The following is a 16,176-nucleotide window of genomic DNA, read 5'->3' on the forward strand; positions in this document are numbered from 1 at the left end:
GGTTTAGTGGAATAATAAGATGAAAGAACACCACAGTAACAGTTCAAATTGTCACTCTACATTCAATAAAAAGTTGTTTTCTTATTTTGACGTCATTCCCCAATTTCAAATACAAATCAAGTCATGAACAGGATATTGTAACTTTGTTAATAAGCAGTTCACATTACAAGTAATGTGTGGGGGGGGCTACATGGATGTTTGCTAGCATGGTAATTTACACTAATCACTAATGCTGATGGAAAATGCTGATCTGTTTCTCAGCCACGTGGCTTTTTGTTCCCGCTCATTGGACTCATTCTTTTGGAGGCTTTGTTTCTTTGTTGTTTCCCCTTCACCACATTCTACTACTCTGCTAGTTCCTTCATTATCTCCTCTATTGACAAGGGCATAACTCTTCCTTGCACTATACAGACTTTTTGCTGCACCCAGTTTTCCATCTTGGAGGAATTCCTCAATGTTGTACTTGCCCTTCAGCCTACTCTAAGATCAATCTAACCCTTCCTTTCCCCAAAGCACTCTACTTTTTGTTAATCCAAAAAAGTCTCTTAAATCTCCATGATGCGTCTACTTCTACCACTAACCGTGGCTGCACGTTTCATGCACCTGCCGTTCTCTGTGTAGAAGCTAAGTATGTGGAATCTGTCTCTGACATACCCCCTACACTTTCTTCCAATCACCTTAAAATTATGCCTCATTATATTAGCCATTAATGCCCTGGGGGGGGGGGGGGGCCTCTGGCTGTCAACTCTATGCCCCTTGTCATCTTGTGCACTTCTATCAAGTCACCTCTGATCCTCCTTTGCTCTAATAAAAAATAGCCCTAGCTCGCTCAACCTCAAACATGCTCTCTAATCCAGGAAACATCCTAGGAAATCTCTGCACCCTATCTAAAGCTTCCACGCCCTTCTCTGAGGATAAAGGATCTCCCCTACTACCCCCGAGCTGTAATAGCATTGCACTTACCGCTACGCTGCGTTAAGCACAACCTTGACTTGATCTTTTCTTTTCCAGCTCCCACAGTAGCTAGTGGATATTAAGAAAGTTGGAGTAAACCCTGCATTTTTTTCTCTCCTTTCCAAACTCTGCTCCCGATCTGCTAATTAGTGTGTCTGCTGCTATGGGGGGGGGGGGGCTATAAAATACTCACAATAGAGTGATTGCGCCTTCTTGAGTGATTGCTCCACTTTCACCCATCTACACTGACTCAGTATTGTTGCCTCGGCTATCTGTCCTGTGTAGTCTTCTCTGATTGCGAACTGGGAGGGCCGATGGCTGATAGTTTCCTTTGCTTCTACACTCGCATACAACACGGAATAGGCCCTCTGAGCCGCACAGCCCAGCAACCTGGAAGGAGTCAGTTCAAGGTGTTGCCTGTTGCATGTGTCTGACTGTCACTCCAACTGCGTTGCGATCACCCTGGTTAAGTTCAATTTGCCGCCCATTGCGCAGCCACTGGGAAAGAGCAACCTACTGTTGTTGAAAATAGATGACATCACTGTCGTCTACTCGGGCCCATAGTCAGTCTGCAAATTAAACAGCATGTTCAACCAGTCTGAGTTGGCATCAGAGGCTAGAGTCAACCACAAGAGTGAGGCAGTGCTCTTCGGTAGCTGGCTTTCTGGTCCACCATCCCCTTTACTGACAGGTCTGACTACCTGAGCTGGGGACCTGGTTCAGTCAGGCCCAGGTACGTAACAAAAGCAACACACACAAAATACTCTAGGAACTCAGCAGGCCAGGCAGCATCTATGGAAAAGAGTAAACAGTCAGTGTTTTGGGCTGAGACCCTTCATCAGGACTTGTGTATGTTGCTTTGGATTTCTAGTATTTGCAGATTTTCTGGTGCATGTAACAACAGTTGTCACTGTGCTAGTTGTGCTCCCTCCCAATAACTGGTAAGAACCTTCTCATCTGATGTAAGATGCACAGTGCTGCTGTACTCGGTATAGATGTGGGCCACTCTCTGCTCCTCTGACCTGGCAGTCACCTGACCCATCTTCCAATTCAGCTGGGGATCCAAACTGGAATGGGTCTAAGAGGTCACAATGCACAAGTCTGGATAAAAAGGTATACCCAGCATCATCTTCATCATCCTGATGGCCACTTTTAGTTGTGGCTCATCAGGCTGTGCTTGGAACCTAAGAAAGGAAGCACCAAGTGCCAGAATGTGCTCAGGTTCCATCTGTCTGCTGTGTTGCAAAGGATAAGCTTGACACTGTTAATGAATGTGTGATATCCTAGTCATCTGGACATTGTCAACTACCTTTCTTCATGGAAAAGTTCTCCCAGAAAAACACCTTGGACCACAAGTATATCAAGCTGTGGTCTGCACAGAACATCCTGAAGGACAAAGGTATGATCTAGCCTGTGAGGTGGTTCCATGAGCAGGCTGTCCAAATCATCTGGCAGAATGTCTCATCACCAGGACTCACCAACAGGTCATTGTATTTGCAAAGAGGATCTGAAGAAGGGTGCGGGATGTTTTGTCATGGTTCACCCCAAGCAACTGAGTAACTTTCTTAACTATAGTTCCCACGGATAAGCACAGAAGTGAATATCAAGTGCTGCTGGAAGATCATCAACTCAGTGGTAGGCACACTTTGGTCTGCCTGAATATTTTGGACTTCCAGTGCATATGATGTCCATAAGGGAACGCTGTTAACTGGCACATTCCATGCTGCAGGAACATATGCTGAGGGACACACCAGTGGTGCAGCCAATGCAAATGTTCTCTGGAGAAGGATAGATGTCTAGGATCTTTCTGCTACTGGATAATGAGATGCTCAGTCTAGGATGGAACCACCTTAACATAAAAGAAATCCAGTCTGTAACCTGAAGGAAGAACAGAGAGTCAATGCAACCATAGGCTCACACTCTCAGGCTAAACACTCATAAAATCTATCAAGAACAAGCAGCAACTTGGTCTGAGCCAATTTATTTAGCTATAGATTTGTTATATGTATTTTAATTCTTTTAGCTAACTATCAAAGGAATTTCAACTTCTGCTTCATGCCTTTTGTAAAGTATAAACATGACCATGTATATTTTGATCACATATTTTCTATTTTATGTCCTGCTTTATTTGTCATTTTCTTATTTTATTGAAATTTCCTCTTTAATCCATCCCTGGAGATTGAGGATAATTTACCTCCTCGACAGATTTGCAATGTGGGTCACTTGAGAACCATTGATGATCACCCAATCATCATCATGAAATCTGTATTCAGTCTTCTTGGTTGAAGGGTTTCTGCACAGGTGCCAATATAGTGATTTTTCAGGGCAGCCCTAGGCTCAGCTGGGAAGTCTGGGCGTTGACCGATTATCTGGCAGGCATTGTCTGAAAGGGACTCTCCCTTTGTTGGAATCCTTGAGCTCTACAACATTGAACCTCTTGCTACAATCCAGTTCAAGATAATTGAGTGGATGAGGTGGTGATCAATCCAGCATCCATTGGTGTCCATTGCAGAGTGGTTAATGATAAGATCCAGGCGATGCCAGTGTTTGAACTGGGTCTTGTCATGACTTTTGCTTCACCATCTGATGAAAGAATGTTCTGGGGAGAATGTGCTGCAAGAACCCCTTCGGAATTAGCCTTCCCAATTACTTCGTTTATAGTCAATCGTTTCAATGAGCTGTGTCCCTTCCCACCTGGTACTGAGGTTTTTATATCACAGATGCATTTTACTCCCTTTTTACAACCCATTTTCAAGAGCACATCGTCACGTGTAAATTTGAGGCGATTTCGAATTATAGATCAAGGTGATGGGTTGTTCTTCCAGAAGGGCAAAAACACGGTCACAGCGAAGCTTTTACGTCAAGAATCAACTAATCTGGAGCCTCTGCGATTTACCCTGGGGAATTAGTAATTTGTTTTTACTTCCCTATTTAGAATATTACCTACACGTCGTTTTATAACAAACAAAGCTGAAGTACATTCAGAAAGGTATGTGAAAAGCTTAATTGAAATTCAAACCACCTTCAGTAAAATTCATTCATTCGTGAACAGTGAATTAGTTTGAGAGGTTCTCCTTCCTAATTGACACAGCGACGAGATTTACATTACGTCAGCGAGGAGGCGGAGGGGAATTTCCCTGGTGAATTTTATGAGTCTCACGGGGGCCTCTTACAGTTTGACAATCAGGACATTTACGAGTGAGGACACAAGTTACATATCGGAATAATTCTGTGAGATATAAAAGGATTGCGGGGCAAACAGCCATGGACGGTAAGACGTTAGTAATCAAGTAATGAAATATTTTTGTTTTAGTTGCTGAAGTTATTTCTGAACTTCGCTGAAGGCCAGTTATCTTATTGGCAGAATTGCGTCTCGCGATTCGGAGTACTTTAACACTTCACAGTCGAAATAGCGATTTGACAAGTTGTTGGCCCAGAACTCGTCCCTTTTGGAATCAGTGTATATGGGACTATGAGTTCACATTTTATATCCACTCCAGATTAAACCAAGCAAAAAGAGCACTTCGCACTCCAACTGACTGCGATTTGCCCGGCTGTTAACAGTTAGGCTTCCGCCGCCGCGACCGTGTTGAGGAAGGGTAGTTCGTAGCCTCTAGGTAGTCCAAAGACTAGGGTTGCACGGAGTGCCGGACCCAGGGGTCGCGGGAAGCCGGGGAGAATTAGGTGCCAGGGTTCAGCCTCAAATGTCACCCGTGCCTTTGAATATCGGAAACAGCAGTAGGAGGGAATCTGAAGGCGTGTTAAATTGATAAACAGCGGCTTTATTTAATATTTTACTCCCACTCCCTAAAGCTGCCGGCATTTCTCTGGCAGATCCCGAACCCCAAGCAGCCGAGCCGGCTGCATTGGCTGGATGAGGAAGTATTGAGTGAAAGTAAAAACGAGTTTGAAAGTGTATGTTAAGTTGCTGCTGTTCATAAAACAAATGTCTGATGAAACTGCGGCTGAGACTTCTCGTGAAACTTTAGTGGGCGACAGCGAGAGCAAAACCGGCCAGAAATTTTCCTTGTATTCACGGTTAAACTTGAGCTAAAATGGAAAGTAGGCGGAACTTTCTCTGAAGGAGAACTGTTCAATAGGCAGCGAAATCTTTGCACAAGTATAATAGAGAGTCTCTGCAACGGGATACATTGGGACTAGCCCCAGGAAGTTAATATTAAGGATTAACTTTTGGTTGTCTTGGTCCTTAGTTGCCCCCCAATCTAATGTTTAAAGAAACAGACTTCTACCGATTCACGGGGCAGGGCGATGCTGGTGGATAAAGCAAGTACAATTCGTAGCGGAACAGTCCCATCAAACTGAAAAAGTGTTGTCCCCACAAGGTGGCGTGCGCTGTGTAGCAGGGTCGTGGCACAATCCATTCTAAAAAGCGGCTGTTAGGCTGTCAATCAACCAATTGGCAAACTTTCTTTTTGACAGTAGATGTATAAAGGCTTACGGTGCAGTCTCCTGTGCCCTCTTTGAGTTATAACAGCGTGAAAATGGGGTTGTGAGGATGAAGCACTGATTTCGTCTTTATTTTTTTAAACTCCCGCTCTATTGACTTGCGCACAAAGTGTAGATTGACGCTTCAGTGTAGTATGGAGGAAGTTTGACACTTTCGGAGATGTCACCTTTCAAATAAGATGGGCTCTAGTACGTCAGCAGATGTATAAAATCAATCTTGTGATGCATTTTAGAAAAGGAGGGTATCTTCCGATTGTCCATAAATCATCGTCAGGAAGACATTACCTAACTTATCATGTGACTGTTGGTTGTGTTGGGAAGAGTGCAGAAGAGATTCATTAGGGAGTAGCTTGATTTGGAGCTCTTTAATTACAGGAAGAAATGGGATAGGCTGAGATTATTTTCTGTGAAGTGAAGGAAACCTAGAGCTACTTGACAGAAGAATGTAAAATTATGAGAGGCAGAGACAGGGTGGTTAGTCAAAACCTTTTTCAGATGGTGGGAATGTGTAAAAAAAAAGGATAGCATAGGTTTAAAATGAATGGAAGGAGTTTTTAGTGGGGTTCTGAAAGATAAGACCATAAGGCCTAGGAGCAGAATTATGTCATTCAGCCCATTGGGTCTGCTCTGTCATTCCATCACGGCTGATTTTTAGAGATTTCCAGAGTGAAAAGGTTTATATTTGATATCTCCGCTTCTGTACTCAAAGTAATCACATGAATGGGGGACGGTCTCATTAAAATCTAGTTATTTGTATAGCACAACATGGTTGGCACAACATTGTGGGCCGAAGGGCCTGTAATGTGCTGTAGATTTCTATGTTCTATCCCTCTCAACCTCAATATCTTACCTTCTCCCTGTAAACTTTGATGTCTTGATTAATCAAGAACCTTTCAATCTCTGCCTTGAGTACACCTAGTGACATGGCCTGCACATCCATCTGTGGCAAAGAATTCCACAGATTCACCCCCATCTGGCTAAGGATATGTTTCCCCATCTCTGTTCAAAATGGACATTCACAATTTTGAAACTGTGCGCTCTAGCCCTAGACTCCTGCACTATAGGAAACATTTTCTTCACATCCATTCTATCCAGACCTTTCGATATTCGATAGGTTTCAATGAGATTCCCCTTCTTCTCCACTGCACCGCCCATTCTACTAAACTCCAGAAAGCACAGGCCCAGAGCCATCAAACACTCCTCATACATTAACCCTTTCATTCCTTGACTTATTCTTGTGACCCTCCTCTGGTCTCTTTCCAATGCCAGCACATCCTTTCTTAGATAAGGGGCCTAAAACTGCTCACAATACTCCAAGTATGGCCTGACCAGTGCTTTATAAACCCTCAGCATTACATCCTTGCTTTTGTATTCTAGTCCTCTTAAAATGAATGCAAACATTGCATTTGCCTTTCTTACCACCAATTCAACCTGCGAGTTAGCCTTTAGGGAATCCTGCATGAGGACTCCCAAGTCGCTCTGCACCTCGGATTTTTGAATTTTATCCCTATTTACAAAATAGTCCACATCTTTATTCCTTCTGCAAACATGCATGACCACGCACTTCCCAATATTATATTCCATCTTCCACTTTTTTGCACACTCCTCCAATCTAAGTCCTTCTGCAGAGGCCCCACTTTCTCAACACTACCTGCCCTCCTACTCATTCTTGTATCATCTGCAAACTTGGCCACAAAACTATCAATTCCTTCATGCAAATCATTGACGTACAATGTGAAAAGAAGTGGTCCCAACATTGACCCCTGAAGCACACCACCAGTCACAGGCAGCCAATCAGATAAGGGCCCCCTTACTCCCACTCTTTACCTCCTGACAGTTTGCCAATCTTCTATCCATTCTAGCACCTTTGTCATAATACCATGGGCTCTTATTTTGTTAAGCAGCCTCACATGTGGCACTTTGTCAAAGGCCTTCTGACAACCAAAATAAACTACATCCACTGACTCTCCTTTGTCTATCCTGCCTGTAATCTCCTCAAAGAATTCCAACAGATTTGTCAGGCACGATTTCCCCTTTAGAAAAGCATGCTGAAGTTGGCCTATTTTATCATGTGCCTCCAAGTACTGCAAAGTCTCATCCTTAAAAATAGATTCCAACATCTTTTCAACCACTGAAGTCAAGCTAACTGGCCTATAATTTCCATTTTTCTGTTCACCTCACTACTTAAAGAATAGAGTGATATTTGCAATTTTTCAGTCCTCACGAACCATTCTACAATTTAGTAATTCTTGAGAGATCATAACTAATGCCTCCACAATCTCTTGAGCTACCTCTTTCAGAACCCTGGGGTGTAGTCCATCTAGTGCAGGTGACTTATCTGGCATCAGACTTTTCAGCTTCACAAATACCATCACCTTAGTAATAGCAACAACACTCACTTCTGCTCCCTGAATCCCACATATCTGACATTCTGCTAGTGTCTTCCACTGTGTAGACTGATGTAAAGTACTTATTAAGTTCCTCCGTCATTCTTTGTCCCCCATTTCTACCTCTCCAGTATATTTTCTAGCAGTCCGATATCCACTCTTATCTCTCTTTTATTCCTTGTATATCTGAAAACATCTTTGTATCCTCTTTTATATTATTGGCTTGCTTCCCAATCCTCTACCATCCCACTAATTTTTGCTTTATTATATGTCCACTCATTTGCTTTTATGTTGACTTTGACTTCCCTTGTCAGACACAGCAGCCTCATCCTCCTTTTAGAAAACTTCTTCATCTTTGGGATGTATCTTTCCTGCACCTTTCAATCACAGCCTCCTAAGAGTTCCTTTACCTTAAGCTTCCTAACCAAGTCTGGGTCCTTACACAGCACCCCATCCAGAATTGCCATTTCCCTAGTGGGCTCAACAACAAGCTGCTCTAAATCATCTCATAGGCATTCTACAAATTTCCTCTCTTGGGATCCAGCACCATGGCATTTTCCCAATCTACCTGCATATTAAAATCCACCATGATTATCACAGCATTGCCCTTTTGGCATTCCTTTTCTATCTCGCGTTGTAATTTGTAGCCCATACCCTAACTACTGTTCAGAGACCTGTATAACTCCCATTAGGGTTGTTTTACCATTGCAGTTTCTTCACTCTACCCACAAGGATTCTACATCTTCTGATCCTATGTCACATCTTTCTAAGAAGTTGATTTCATTCTTGTCCAACAGAGCCACCTCACTCCCTCTATCTACCTGCCTGTCCCTTTGATACAATGTGTATCTTTAGATGTTAAGCTCCCAACCATGATCTTCTTCCAGTCCTAACTCCAAGAAGCCCACAACATCATACCTGCCAATCTCTAACTGCACTACAAGATCATCTACCTTATTCTGTATACTATGTTTATTCAAATATAACACCTTCAGTCCTGTATTCACCACCCTTTGTGATTTTGGTCCCATTATACTATAATTCATCCCACTGACTGTAATTTTGCCTGACCTTCCTCACAATCTCAATATACACTGCATCTACTTGTATACCAACTGCCCGTTCCTTGGCCCTATCACTCCAGTTCCCTCCACCCTATCAAATTAGTTTAAACCCTCCCCACTACCAATAGCCAACCCATCCACAAGGATATTGATCCTCTTCAGGTTCAGGTGCAACCTGTCCTTTTTCTACAAGTCATACCTTCCCCAGACGTGATCTTCATGATCCAGAGATCTGAAACCCTGTCTCCTGCACTAATTCTTCAGCTATGCCTTGATCTGCCAAATCATCCTATTTTTACCCTCACTGGCACATGGCACAGGCAGTAGTCCAGTGATTAATACCTTGGAGGCCCTGCTTTTCTGTTTTCTGTCTAACTTGCTACATTGTCTCTTCAGAAGCTCCTCCCTTTTCCTACCTATGTTGTTATACCAATAGGTACCAGGACTTCCAGCTGTTCATCCTCCCCCTTTAGAATGCCGAGGACCCGATCCAAGACATTCCCTAACCCTGGCACCTGGGAGGCAATATACCATCTGGGTGTCTCTTTCACGTCAACAGAATCTGCTTTCAGCTGCTCTAACTATGGAATTGCCTATCACTACTGCACTGCTCTTCCCTTCTGAGCCTCAGAGCCAGACTCAAGTGCCAGAGAACTGGTAACCACAGCATCCCCCGGTAGATCATACCCCCAACAGTATCCAAAGTGCTTTACTTATTATTGAGGGGAACAGCCACAGGTCTACTCTGCACTGACTGCCTTTTCACTTTTCCTTTCCTGACAGTCAGCCAGCAACCTCCTCCTGCAACATGGGGGTGACTGCTTCCCTGTAGCTCCCATCTGTCACCTCCTCATTGCCCCGTATCAGCCGAAGGTCATTGAGCTGCAGCTCCAGTTCTTTAACATAATCTCTAAGGAGCTGCAGTTCGATGCATTTCATGCAGATGTAGTTATCAGGGTGATTGAAGGTCTCCCAGAGTTTCCACGTCTCACACCAAGAACATGCCACTACCTCTGATCCATTCTCAGCACACTAGCTATGTACTAACAGGAAAAAGGGTAAGGTTTTTAATATGGATGGCATGCTAGCACAGTGGTTAACACAATGCTTTACGGTACAGGTGACCAGGGTTCAATTCCCACCACTGCCTGTAAGGAGTTTGTACCTTCTTCCTGTGACAGCAAGGGTTTCCTCTGGGTGCTCAGTTTCCTGGTTTCCTTCCACAGTCAAAAGATGCACCAGTTGGTTGGCTAATTGACCATTGTAAATTGTCCTCTGATTAAGCTAGAATTAAATCGGGATTGCTGGGCAGCGTAGCACGAAGGGCAGAGAGGGCCTAATCGGGCCGTAAATCAATAAGTTTCTTTAGCCAAAGGGTGATGAATTTGTGGAATTAGTTGCCACATGCAGCTGTGGAGGTCAGGTCGTTGGGTGTATTTAAGGCAGAGATTGATGGGCTCTTGATTGGAAATGGCACCAAAGGTTACGGGGAGAAGGCCGGGAACTGGGGTTGAGGAGGAGATAGAAAAAAAAGGCTTAGCCATGATTGAATGGTGGAGCAGACTCGATGGGCCAGTTGGCCTAATTCTGATCCTATGTCTTATGGTCTAAAATAAGTAAATAAGCAGACAGACATCAAGTGGTTGATATCTGGGATGCACTGGCAGAGATGGTGGTGGAAACAGATACAATTACTATACTTAAAAGCATGTTACATAGTTACTTAAATAGGCAAATCATAGATGAATATAGTCCTATTGCATGCAAATAGGGTAAGTGTAGATGCTATGGACATGAGGTACAAAAGGTCTCTTCCCTGTTTTGTACAACTTTTTTATGCTATTTGCAGATTCTTCCATAAATTGGGCAGAAGATGATTGATGGGGTGGACAGGTAGTCATGAGTTGGAGATTTTCATCCATTGCAGCAGATATTCTATTTTTTTTTTAATCTACAAGTTGTCCTTGAGAAATTCCTTGAAATTTCTTTCTTGTTCTTGTAGAAATCTTTCTGTGATATATCCTTAGAGTGGAGAACTCATTTCAGAAGTTTGGTGCCTCTACTACATACTTTTTAAAGTCTCTTAATTTCCCACAACAGCCTGAATGAGTGCAATCCCGTTACTCTGGTACTGTTGAACAATTTAAAATGCAAATTTATGGCATAATTGGTCTTAACATATCCAATAAGATATTAAAACAATTTTAATTTGTTTATGAAAAATATGCAGGGAAATCATAGTGAATGGCATACAAGGCTTAAAACCCCACATCCTGTGCAGTAAGAGTGGACTCGCAGAGTTTATGTGCCAGCTATTGCTATTTTTGTTTACATAATTTGTGCTCATTATATATTTGATTCTCAGAGTTGGCACCATACTGAGTCTGAAACTAACTGGTAATTTGCTTCTGTGTAAACCGTTGCTTTGCCTTGTAAAATCTAACATTTGACCCAGTTTCAAAACATTGTAATTCTGTTTCTTATCATATTCTGACTCTCTAGCTGGACAGTTAATACTGAAGGGCAAGGAATTATTTCCTCAACTGGTTTACACAAAATAACCTTTCTTTATCTTGGTTGAGCTAGTATTTTTTTCCCCAAACACAAAATCTTTTATGACATATTGTCAGGCTTCAAGTAAAAACATTACTACCCCAGTTAGTATTCTGTGTGTCTGAAGTGGAGGCATGGGAGGAGCTATATTAATTACATTAGAATACTGTGCGAAAGTCTTAGACACATATACAGTATAAAGCTAAGGTGCCTAGAAATTGCACAGTACTCTAGGTATTCCATATGCAAAGCCCAACACTTATTCTATTAGTTAGTACAAATAGAATTAATATGCATTTTATACAAAACAATTGCTTGTAACACATTGCACAAAGCTAAATTCCATATTATATGGAGAGAATATTTTAAATCAATATTTTAAAGGGAGAAAAGCCTTCAGAAAACTATAGACCACCGAATAATCAGTGCAATTTAGAAGAGCAAATTTGTAGAGAGAATGGAGGCTGGTGCAAGAAATATAAGGTTGTGATAATAGATGAATTTAACTTTCCACATATTAAGACCATAATTAGGCCATTCAGCCCATCGAGTCTGCTCTGCCATTCCATCATGGCTGATCCCGGATCCCACTCAACCCCATACACCTGCCTTCTCACCATGTGCTTTGATGTCCTGGCTGATAAGGAAACAATCCACTTCCGCCTTAAATATTCCCACAGATTTGGCCTTCAGCTCAGTCTGTGGTAGAGCATTCCACAGATTCACTACTCTCTGGCTGAAAAAAATTCCTCCTTACCTCTGTTCTAAACGATCGTCCCTCAATTTAGAGGTTGTGCCCTCTAGTTCCAGATACCCCCACCATAGGAAACATCCTCTCCACATCCACCCTATCTAGTCCTTTCAACATTCAGTAGGTTTCAATGAGATCCCCCCCCCACCCCCACATTCTTCTAAACTCCAGTGAGTACAGGCGCAAAGTTGCCAAACACTCCTCATGTTCATCTGTTTATTCCTGGAATCATCCTTGTGAACCTCCTCTGGACTCTCTCCAATGACAATACATCCTTTCTGAGATATGGAGCCCAAAACTGTTGACGATACTCCAAGTGTGGCCTGACTAGTGTCTTATAAAGGCTGAGCATTATTTCTTTTCTTTTATATTCTATTTCCCTTGAAATAAATGCCAACATTGCATTTGCCTTCTTTACCACAGACTCAAACTGTAAATTAACCTTCTGGGAGTCTTGCATGAGGACTCCTAAGTCCCTTTGCACCTCTGATGTTTGAACCTTCTCCCCATTTAGATAATAGTCTGCATTATTGTTCCTTTAACCAAAATGCATTTTCATACACCTCCCAAAACTGCATTCCATCTGCCACATTTTTGCCCATTCTTCCAATTTGTCTGAGTCCAGCTGCAATTGCATTGCTTCCTCAGCACTACCTACCCCTCCACCTATCTTCGTATCATCCATAAACTTTGCCACAAAGCTATCAATTCCATTATATAAGTCATTGACAAACAATGTGAAAAGTAGCGGTCCCAATACTAGTCATCAGCAGCCAACCAGAAAAGGCCCCTTTTATTTCCACTTGCTGGCTCCTGCCTGTCAGCCATTCCTCTATCCATGCCAGTATCTTTCCTGTAATGCCACAGGATTTTATCTTGTTAAACAGCCCCATGCGAGGCTCCTTATCAAACGCCTTCTGAAAAATTCCTGAAATATTGATTGGGACTTCCGTATTGTTAAATGGGCTGGATGGGAAAGAGTTTGTCAAATGTGTTCAGGAAAGTTTCCTTAATCAGTACATAGAAGTTCCAGCTGGAGGGAGTGTGAAACTGATCTCCTATTTGGGAAATGAAACAGGGTAGCTGACAGAAGTTTGTGCAGAGGAACACTGCATCTGGTGATCATAATGTCATTAGTTTCAGTATAATTATGGTGAAGGATAGGTCTGGTCCTCGTGATAGAACATAGAATAGTACAGCACAGTACAGGCCCTTTGGCCCACAACGTTGTGCCAACCCTCAAACCCTGCCTCCAATATAAGCCCCCACCTTAAATTCCTCCATATACCCGTCTAGTAGTCTCTTAAACTTCACTAGTGTATCTGCCTCCACCACTGACTCAGGCAGAGTAAAAAAACCTACCTCTAATATCCCCCTTGAACTTCCCAGCCCTTCCCTTAAAGCCATGTCCTCTTGTATTGAGCAGTGGTGCCCTGGGGAAGAGGTGCCGGCTATCCACTCTATCTATTCCTCTTATTATCTTGTACACCTCCATCATGTCTCCTCTCATCCTCCTTCTCTCCAAAGAGTAAAGCCCAAGCTCCCTTAATCTCTGATCATAATGCATACTCTCTAAACCAGGCAGCATCCTGGTAAATCTCCTCTGTACCCTTTCCAATGCTTCCATATCCTTCCTATAGTGAGGCGACCAGAACTGGACGCAGTACTCCAAGTGTGGCCTAACCAGAGTTTTATAGAGCTGCATCATTACCTCGCGACTCTTAAATTCTATCCCTCAACTTATGAAAGCTAACACCCCATGAGCTTTCTTAACTATCCTATCCCCCTGTGAGGCAACTTTCAGGGATCTGTGGACATGTACCCCCAGATCCCTCTGCTCCTCCACACTACCAAGTATCCTGCCATGTTGAGATTCTAAATTGGAGAAATATCAGAAAGGATCTGGCAAGTGTGGATTGAGACAAGTTGTTTTCAGGCAAAGGTGTCCTTGATAAGAGGAAGGCCTTCAAGTGAAATTTTGAGAGTACAGATTTTGTAAATCCTTAGCAGAATAAAAGGCAAGGGCATACAGGTTTAGGGAACCTAGGTTTTCAAGAGATATTGAGGCCCTGGTTAAGAAGAAGAAGAAGGAGGAGGAGGAGGTACATAGCAGGTATAGGCAGGAAGGAACATTTGAAGTACCTGAGTATAATAATTACAAGAGAACACTTAAGAAAGAATTCAAGAGCACTAAAAGAAAGCATGAGATTACTCCAGCAGACAAGATGAAGGAGAATCCCAAGAGTTTCTACAGATTGCATGGGATAAAACTGGTTCTCTTGAAGATCAGAGTGGTCAACTACACATGCAGCCAAAAGAGATGGTGGTGACCTTAAATGTAATATTTTATATCTGTGTTAACTTGAAAGCCAGTCAACAAGTCCATAGAAGTGCAGCAAAATAATAGTGAGGTCATGGACTGTTTACAGATAACAGAGGAGGAGGTGTTTGCTGCCTTGAGGCAAATTAGGGTGGAGAAATCCCCAGGGCCTCAGAACCATGTGGGAGGCTAGTGCAAAACTTACAGGGGCTCTAGCTGAGATATTTAAAATATCCTTAGCAATGGGTGTGGTGCCAGAGGGTTGGAGGATAGCTGATGTTTCATTGTTCTAAAAATAAGATCAGAAATTATAGGCCAGTGAGCCTGAATTAGTTGTGGATATGTTATAAGAAGGTATTCTAAGGGACTGGATATATATGTATCAAGACCTGGGACTGTTTAGAGATGGCCAATGTGACTTTGTAGGTGCTAGGTCATGTCTAACCAATCTTAAAGAGTTTTTCAAGGAAGTTATCAGGAAAGTTGATGAACATAAGGCAGTAAATGTTGTCTACATGGACTGTAGGAAGGCCTTTGACAAGTTCCCACATGAGAGGTTGGTCAAGAGGGTTCAGTCACTTGGCATTCAGGGTGGTGTAGTAAATTGGATTAGTCATTGGCTTCACGAGAGAAGCCACACAGCCACGTAGATGGTTGCCTCTCCCACTAGAGGTATATGACAAGATGTGTGCCACAGGGATCAGTGCTGGGTCCTTTGTTGTTTGTCATTTATATCAGTGATCTGGATGATAATGTAGTAAACTGGATTAACCAATTTGTGGATGATACCAAGATTAGGGCCTAGTAGACAGTGAGGTTGGCTATCAAAACTTGCAGCAGAATTTGGACCGTCTGGAAAAATGAGCTGAAAAGTGATAGATGGAATTTATCAGACAGGTGTGAGGTGTTATACTTTGGGAGGACCAGTCAGGGTAGGACTTGCCTGGTGAGTGGTAGGGCACTGCGGAGTCTGGTAGAACAAAGGGATCTGGGAATACAGATTCATAATTCCTCAAAAGTGATGTCGCAAGGAAATAAGGTTATAAAAATGTTTTTGGTCTTCATAAATCAAAGTATTGAGTACAGAAGTTGGGATGTTATGTTGAAATTACATAAGATGTTGTTGAGGCCTAATTTGGAGTACTGTTGCAATTCTGGTCACCTACCTACAGGAAAGACTGAAAGGACTGAAAGAGTGCAGAGAGAATTTACAAGGATGTTGCCAGGACGCGAGGACTTGAGTTATAGGGAAAGGTTGAATAGGTTTATACTGTATACTGTAGAGTGTAGGAGATTGAATGGAAATTTGATAGAGGTTTACAAAATGATGAAGGGTATAGATAGGGTAAATGCAAGCACGCTATTTCCACTGAGGTTGTGTGATGCCAGAACGAGAGGTCATGGGTTAAGTGTGAAAGTTGAAAAGTTTAAGGGGAACATGTGAAGGAATTTTGCCACACTAAGGGTGGAACGAGCTGCCAGCGGAAGTGGTGGATTCAGGTTCTATTTCAATATTTAAGAGAAATTAATATATACATGGATAGGAGGGGAATGGAAGGCTATGGTCCAGGTGCAGGTCAATGTGAGTAGAGGGATTAATAGTTCGATATAGTCTAGGTGGGCTGACTCTAAATTATTTTGATTTTATTAGAAGTATATTAGCAGGAGCTGTATTACTTC

General features: G+C 42.6%; 1 protein-coding gene across 1 annotated transcript in view; it reads left to right on the forward strand.

Annotated features, from left to right (window-relative positions):
* The first annotated feature begins 4,087 nt into the window (after positions 1-4,087).
* Positions 4,088-16,176, forward strand: part of rel (v-rel avian reticuloendotheliosis viral oncogene homolog) — a 59,000-nt gene continuing 46,911 nt past the window's right edge. Inside the window, exon 1 of the mRNA XM_063055953.1 lies at positions 4,088-4,225. Coding sequence (XP_062912023.1) covers positions 4,219-4,225 — 7 coding nt within the window. The 5' untranslated portion in view covers positions 4,088-4,218. The remainder of the gene's footprint in view (positions 4,226-16,176) is intronic.

This window comes from Mobula hypostoma, chromosome 8 (assembly GCF_963921235.1).
Source record: "Mobula hypostoma chromosome 8, sMobHyp1.1, whole genome shotgun sequence".
Taxonomy (NCBI): domain Eukaryota; kingdom Metazoa; phylum Chordata; class Chondrichthyes; order Myliobatiformes; family Myliobatidae; genus Mobula; species Mobula hypostoma.